The 8,182-nt window shown below is 46.8% G+C and overlaps 1 protein-coding gene across 2 annotated transcripts in view; it reads left to right on the top strand.

Annotated features, from left to right (window-relative positions):
* Nucleotides 1-8,182, top strand: part of LOC143295355 (CD82 antigen-like) — a 33,468-nt gene that overhangs the window by 4,127 nt on the left and 21,159 nt on the right. For both annotated transcript variants that reach the window (XM_076607010.1, XM_076607009.1), the window contains exons 2-3: nt 109-191; nt 2,319-2,519. In XM_076607010.1, coding sequence (XP_076463125.1) covers nt 114-191; nt 2,319-2,519 — 279 coding nt within the window. In that variant the 5' untranslated portion in view covers nt 109-113. The remainder of the gene's footprint in view (nt 1-108; nt 192-2,318; nt 2,520-8,182) is intronic.

The raw sequence follows: 8,182 nt of genomic DNA, 5'->3' as shown, positions 1-8,182 counted from the left end.
ATTTTCCAGATGTCAGTAATTTGTGAAATGGATTTTAATTTTGATCAACTTCTAATCATCATAAGTCAGATGGATGAACTGATTAATATTGTACATGTTTGCTTTCAGACACAATGGGGATAGGAGAAGGCGTAGAAGGATGTTACAAGTGCATGAAATACACACTGGTTGCCTTCAACCTGATTGTGTTGGTAAGTGTGATTTTGTGTGTGTGTGTGTGTGTGTGTGTGTGTGTGTGTGTTCTCAGATTAGTGTGCCTGTGTGTGTGCATGTGTGTCTGTGTGTGTGTATTTGTACTTGTGTTATTCTTTTTGTCACAACAGATTTCTCTGTGTGAAATTCAGGTTGCTGTCCCCAGGGAGAGCATGTTGCTACACTGACAGCACGACCCATTTAAAAAAAAAAAATTTTCTGCCAGCAATTTTATATATGTTCCTATTGAAGTGGATTTTTCTACAAAATTTTGCCAGGGAGAACCCTTTTGTTTCTGTGGGCTCTCTTACGTGCGCGAAATGCATGCTGCACACAGGATCTCGGTTTATTGTCTTATCCAAATGACTAGCGTCCAGACCACCTCTCAAGGTCTAGTGGAGGGGTGAAAATATTGGTGACTGGTGTGATTCAAACCAGTGCACTCAGATTGTCTTGCTTCCCATGTGGATGAGTTACCTCTAGGCCAACACTCCAGGAAAAGAGGGTGTAGGAGGATGTAGGAGGGTGTGTGGATTGATTGATTGATTGATATGGATACTTATATAGCACCTATCCTCAGTTGGAGACCAAGCTCTAAGCACTTTACAAACTTGGGGTCATTTGTGCAACAGGCTGCCTTCCTGGGTAGAGCTGACTGCCGTCTGCCGCTGAACACTCATCATTTGTTTCCTGTGTCATTAAATCAGATTTCAGCCACGCACACATACACACTCAGACAGACATGTAACATTTTACGTGTATGACCATTTTGTTTATTTACCCCGCCATGTAGGCAGCCATACTCCGTTTTTGAGGGTCTGCATGTTGGAGTATATTCTTGTTTTCATAACCCACTGAACGCTGACATGGATTACAGGATCTTTTAACATATTTGATCTTCTGAGTGCGTATACACGTGAAGGGGGTTCAGGCACTAGCAGGTTTGCACATTATTATTTTGACCTGGGAGATTGTAAAAATCTCTACCCTTTACCCACCAGGCACCGTCACCGAGATTTGAACCTGGGATCATCAGAAAGACAGATTGAAAGTTGCTTTAACCATTTGGCTATTGCTATTGTGTGTGTGTGTGTGTGTGTGTTTGTGCATGTAGAAGGGCATGTGGGTGGGTGTAAGATGTTTCAGTCCAGCGAATAGGATCCATTTATCCATTGCCACGATTGTGTGAATGGATGTCACCCTGCTTCCCACTGTCTTGCGTTTGTATTGCAACACACTTTTGTATTATAATGTATTGTGGAACTTTCAGAATATTGCACAGGATTATTCATTTTGATTGTAGTAAAGTCATTGAAATGTGTATGTATATGTGCATGTGTGTGTGTGTATGTGTGTGTGTGCATGTGTGTGTGTGAGTGTGTGTGTGTGTGTATGTGTGTGTGTGTGTGATGTTGCACAATTATAGAACAGAATCTGCAAGAGAATGGGTTAGTTTCCACTTCCCTGTTTTCTAGAGTCAGGAAACATATTTTCTTTCTGTTTGTAAACACATTGCTTGTTGAGGCTGATGCAGAAAAATATCACTTGTGCATTCTGTACATATGCACATACACAAATATCACGTACACAGAAATCCACACATGCACATGTGCATGCATGCACACACACATCTACATACACTGTCTCACTTTTGTATGTGTGTCTCTCTGTGTATGTATGAAGTGTGTATTTTATTAAAACAGAGACATACTTAGTACGCAATGGCTTGAAGGTGTTTCATAATGTAGCACTGATATGCACAGCGAATAGAAAACAAACAGTAACTGCCTAAGTTGGTGCATGAAGATCATACAGGCTTTGGTCCAGGAAGAACCTTTGAGGACAACCTGAGAATGTTACTGTATGAAATGATTTTTTTTCATCACTTTGGAAATCTCACCGCTTTGAGATTGGGATTTATGGACATGGGTATGCATGTTTTATACAGATGGAAGTTGGTCCAGTATCACACTACCTGGCAATGTATTGAAGAAAACATTAGAGGAATATCACTGTTTTGGACACATTTTAACACACACACATACACATGTACAGAGACTCGCACACACAGACCAAACATTGTATAACTTATTCACTGCTTTGGTCATGGTGTATGACACATGCAGTTCATTGGCGGGACGGTGCTGGGCCTGGGAATCTTCACACTGGTGACAGAGTATGGAGTGGCGGAGATGACGTCCATTCTGGGCAGTGATCTGTACAAGGCTGGCACCTACCTGCTGATTGCTGGAGGATGTATCACTGTCCTCATCTCTTTCTTTGGCTGCTGTGGGGCCATGATGGAGAGTCGGTGCCTTTTGGGACTGGTGAGTTATGAGTCTCCTTCTTCCAGCACAAAACCAGCATTAACTTGCTGATGATTCTTGTCATTGTCAATGCATAATAGATATTTCTTTGTTTACATAAACCATCAAACTCAGACATTGATTACAGGATCTTCAGCTTGCATATTTCATCTTCAGCATAAGTATATACACTGTGGTGGTTCAGGCACTGGCATGTCTGCTTATCTGTTCACCTGGGTTATTGGACAAACCCACCCTTTAACCACCAGGAGGAGGTAGCAGGATTGAATCCAAGACCCTCCAATTGAAATCCAACCTCTGACCTTTTGGCTGTCTCATTTGGTGTTCCACCTGTGGAGTACTGTAGGATTCACTTGTTATCAGGCATTGGGTTTTTTTTTTTTTTTCGAATCCTCTTGCAGGCAAGCATGTCAAAAATAATATAAACATTAAAAGCAAGAAAATGGATCTAACTGGGCTCAGTTTTGTGGACTATACAGAAAACTGCAAAGTGGTCAATGGATGCTGAGCAGGTGTTGGTGGACAAAGAGAAACTGACTTCAAAGATGGCTTTAGATGGCTTTACTTGTCCTGTGTGAAACAGACATTGTGGCTTGGATGTAAAAGAAACAAAAAAAAAAACAACAAACAATACAAACCCTTCACCTCTATGCTTCTTTTCATAATAAATCCTGACCTCATTTGAGGCAAAGAAATGCAGACACACCCACATTATCAACCAGGAAATGTGAGCAATACTTAATCTGCACAAGGTGCATGTGTGATGTGGATAACACTTGACTGTGTGGTCCCAGTCATCCAGTTTGAGCCTGCAGCACACAGCTGTGGACAGAATGCAACTCAGGCTGAAAGGTCCCACAATATGTCATAATGAGGAAGGCAGATGCCTTTTTGAACATCTCTATGGGTCCAAATCAGCCATGAAGTAAGGTTGCAGTCAGGGATGCATGATTTAAGAGATAACACTCTCACTGTCACAACATAAGTGTCAAGGGGTCAGGTTGCTGATTGTGACAAGTTATCCTTAAGATCAGGACTGATTGCCACAGACAGGAAAGAGTGAACACAGGCAAAACAACCAACATCAGGGACTGTATCAGCCTTCCAAAGAGATCATTCAAAATTAATCTTTCATATACTCATTACTTTTTCTTTTTTCTTCTCTACCCAGAACCTCGAAAAAAATAAGGGGAACAAAAAATAAAATATTTAAAATATTAGGGTCTTTGAATCCCAGTCAGCGCTGACAGAACACAACACAAAAGGGATAAGAATCAAAGGCTTAGGTGTTCAGCTCAAAGGTCCTTCAGTTGTTTGCCACTGGCTTGTAGCATCTTTCCCCTGTCAGCTCCGTTGTTGAGCAGTTAGTTCCCCACAAATAGGTGGCCAATAGTGTCACCTCCCCACAGTCATTCTGGTAGTATAGCAGTTTGATTTTACACTCCCTCATCAGTGCATCCGGGATGGCAAAAGAAATCTGTACAGGAACGCTAATTTTAGTCCTCCCAATCCATGCTACATGTTTTCCCTTCTGTCAGGTCATTAGATCTGCTACTGGTAACCTGAAATCCAGTACAACCTGTTCAGGGTCGGATTGCCGGCTACTGAACCGGCACTCTCACCGCTCCCTTCCGGGACTGGTGAGGCAGGTGGCCAGACACCCTTATGGAATTAAAAACGAGATCCATAAAAGGGCGTCGGCTCAGGACAGCCACCGACGGCCATCTAGCTCCACCGTGCTGTGTGCTTGCCACACGCAGTTGGCCCCCAGGGTGTGTCTACCCATGCATGCGAAGTCTGGGTCCGGTAGAACCTATCGGTTCAACAGAGAGGAAGGCGGTTACAGCAACGCACTGTGGAGTGCAGAGAGCAAGATGAGACACCAAAAGGATATCTTGGTCATCCACTGCATCCGTGCTCATCCTCCAGTCGTCTCGACTTAGTCTTGCCACTGGAAATTGGTGGACCCGGACGAGAGAGTGAGGTCGACGTTGTGCAAGTCCTCTTCGCTTTAAACAAACTCATCACGCAAGTCATCAGTCATCCTTACTGACCTTTCATCCTTCATCATTTCATCACTCCCAAGTCCTGTGACGGCGAGCGATGAAACGACAGGTGTGGGTACACTGGCAGTCGCAGCCGCAGACCTGCACACAGGCGGCTCAAGCCATAGGGTCGTTCTTCATCGACAGGAGCAGCGATGGAGCTCGGCAGCCGTCTGAGCGTCTGAGCAGCTCTCTTTAGGAATGCACTGCTCACCTCCCTGGCATGAGGAAGGGGCTAGAAAAGGTGCCCTAAAAATTGCCTGCTCCATATCACTCTGGCTAGCATACCGCGGCTGGTGGGGACCCTACATCAGTGGTCGAAACAAAGAGAAAGAAAAGAAAAAAACAAGGATCGTTCCTCTCACCATTGGTGCTTGGAACATAAGGACTCTCCTGGACAGAGATAACGCGGACAGACCCCAAAGGACAACAGCACTAGTTGCATCCGAACTCGCCAGATACAACATGGACATCGCAGCCTTGAGTGAGACTCGGTTTGCAGGCGAAGGCGAGCTCTGTGAACGGGGATCTGGTTACACCTCCTTCTGGAGTGGGTGAGGAAGCGAAGAGCGACGTGAGGCTGGCGTTGGGTTTGCAGTAAAAACAGCACTTGTCAGCAAGCTAGCTGGAATCCCAAAGGGAGTCAACGATAGGCTTATGACCACGAAACTCCCACTGGTATCTGGCCAGAAGCACCTCACCATTGTCAGTGCCTACGCCCCAACCATGACCAACCCGGATGAAGTGAAGGCGAAGTTCTACGAGGACCTTCACTCTGTCATTGCTGCTATCCCTAAAGCAGACAAGCTCATCATTCTTGGGGACTTCAATGCTAGAGTTGGCTGTGACTACATCTCCTGGGATGGAGTGATTGGAAAGCATGGCGTGGGCCACTGCAACCCAAATGGATTGCTTTTGCTTCAGACCTGTGCAGAGCACGAACTGCTGATAACCAACACAGTTTTCTGCCTCCCTACCCGTAACAGGACGTCGTGGATGCACCCTCGCTCGAAGCATTGGCATCTCATCGATTACGTCATTGTCAGGAAAAGGGATAGGCAAGATGTACGTGTGACAAAGACCATGTGCGGCGCCGAGTGTTGGACAGACCATTGCCTTGTAGTCTTGAACTTGAAGCTGAATATTCGAATCCAGCCCAAGAGACGCCCCCAAGGCCAGAAGGCTCCAAAACGGCTCAACATCGCTAAGCTGAAAAACAGCACCATCAAACAGACCTTTGTGGAGCTGCTGGAAGATCGTCTGGAATCCACCTCTCTGGACAACCAGAATGTGGAATCTGACTTGAGGACCCTGCGCGAGCTGATCTATAGTACAGCTTCAGAGACCCTGGGACCCATGACCAGAAAGCACAAAGACTGGTTTGATGAAAACTGTGATGAAATCAAGCAGCTTCTGGATGAGAAACGCTGTCTGCATCAAGCCTACCTGAGCAACCCAAAGTCCACCTCAAAAAAGGATGCGTACAGTGCCATCCGCAGGACTGTTCAGCAAAAGTTACGTCAGATGCAGGTTAAGTGGCTGAGCGACAAAGCCGATGAGATCCAGGGATATGCTGACAGGCACGATATGAAGAGGTTCTATGATGCTTTAAAAGAAGTCTGCGGTCCCACATCCTCAGGATCATCCTCCCTCCTCAGTGCAGATGGGAATACCTTGATCACCGAGAAGGAGAAAATTCTCGAACGCTGGGCTGAGCACTTCAACAGTGTCTTAAATCGCCCTTCCTCCATAAATGATGAAGCCATAGACCGTCTCCCACAAGTCCCCATCAACAAAGCACTGGACGATCCGCCAACACTTCTTGAGACCCAGAAAGCAATCCGTCTGCTATCCAGTGGCAAAGCACCTGGCTCAGACTCCATACCAGCAGAGGTCTACAAGGATAGAGGCACTGTGCTGACTGAGAAGCTCCATCAGCTGTACTCACTCATGTGGAAAGAAGAGACGATCCCCCAGGATTTCAAAGATGCATCTATCATTCACTTGTACAAACGAAAGGGGAACCGGCAAGCCTGTGATAACCATCGGGGCATTTCCTTGCTCTCCATCGCAGGCAAGATACTTGCCAGGATCCTACTAAACTGCCTCACAGCACACCTTGACCAAGGTCATTTGCCTGAGAGCCAATGTGGATTCCGGAAAGAGCGCGGAACCACCGACATGGTGTTTGCTGCAAGGCAGCTGCAAGAGAAATGTCAGGAGCAAAATGCTGCTGTTCTCCACCTATGTCGACCTCACTAAAGCCTTCAACACCGTGAGTAGAGAGGGACTGTGGAAGATCATGGCCAGGTATGGATGCCCTCAGAAATTTATTTCCTTGGTCAGCCAATTCCATGAAGGCATGCAGGCTTGAGTCCAGGACAGTGGCGAAACATCTGCTCCTTTTCCTGTCACAAATGGTGTCAAGCAAGGCTGCGTCCTGGCTCCAGCACTGTTCAGCCTCATGTTCTCTGCAATGCTTACTGATGCCTTCAGAGATAGCAATGTTAGAATTGGCCTAAAGTACCGAACAGATGGCAAGCTGTTTAACCTCAGAAGGCTTCAAGCAAAAACGAAGGTCATGACAGACATCATCAGAGACTTTTTGTTTGCTGATGATTGTGCCCTCAACGCTGGATCTGAAGCTGACATGCAACTCAGCGTCGAAAAATTTGCCACTGCCAGCAGGAACTTCGGCCTTACCATCAGCACGAGGAAAACTGAAGTTCTCCATCAGCCAGCCCCAGGGAAACCCCACGTTGAGCCCAACATCACAGTCAACGGTCAGAGACTCAGTGCGGTGGAGTGGTTCACATACCTTGGCAGCACACTGTCACGAAATGCGACCATCGACGATGAAGTGAACGTCAGGATTGCAAGAGCAAGCGCAACTTTTGGTAGACTCTATGCAAATGTCTGGAACAGAAGAGGCATTGGTCTTGAGACCAAACTAAAGGTCTACAGAGCAGTAGTTCTCCCCACACTACTGTATGCCTGCGAAACTTGGACAGTGTACCAATGACATGCCAAGAAGCTGAACCACTTCCACACAACATGCCTAAGGAAGCTACTGAACATCAAGTGGCAAGACAGGACCCCAGACATGGAGGTGCTCGCAAAAGCCACCCTTCCCAGCATCTTCACCATCCTGATGCAGTCCCAGCTTCGCTGGGCTGGACATGTGGCGCGCATGCCAGACCATCGGCTGCCCAGAAGGCTCTTCTATGGCGAGCTGCAACAAGTGAAGAGATCACACGGAGGTCAGAAGTCTCTCTGAAAGCGTTTGATATCAACCCTGACTCCAGGGAGGAATCTGCAGCGGACCGTGACAAATGGCGCGCTGCTGTGCACAAAGGTGCCAAGTTGTGCGAGGCCAACAGGACTGCTGCAGCTGTTCAGATGAGGCAGGCCAGAGAGTCACGGGCAAACAAGCTCCCTGACAATGATATGCCTGTCTTTGTCTGCCCCAACTGTCAGCGAACATTTCGTGCGCAGATTGGACTATTCAGCCATCTGTGCAATCACAGATAGATTCATGAGCACCCCCCCCTACCACCACCACCACCCTCCCCCCATCCCCCAGCTGGATGACAACGATGGTCATCATCGATCTCGATG

This window comes from Babylonia areolata, chromosome 20, assembly GCF_041734735.1.
Source record: "Babylonia areolata isolate BAREFJ2019XMU chromosome 20, ASM4173473v1, whole genome shotgun sequence".
NCBI lineage: Eukaryota > Metazoa > Mollusca > Gastropoda > Neogastropoda > Buccinidae > Babylonia > Babylonia areolata.
Note: the sequence above shows the minus strand (reverse complement) of the source record. Positions and strands in the feature narration are given on the sequence as shown.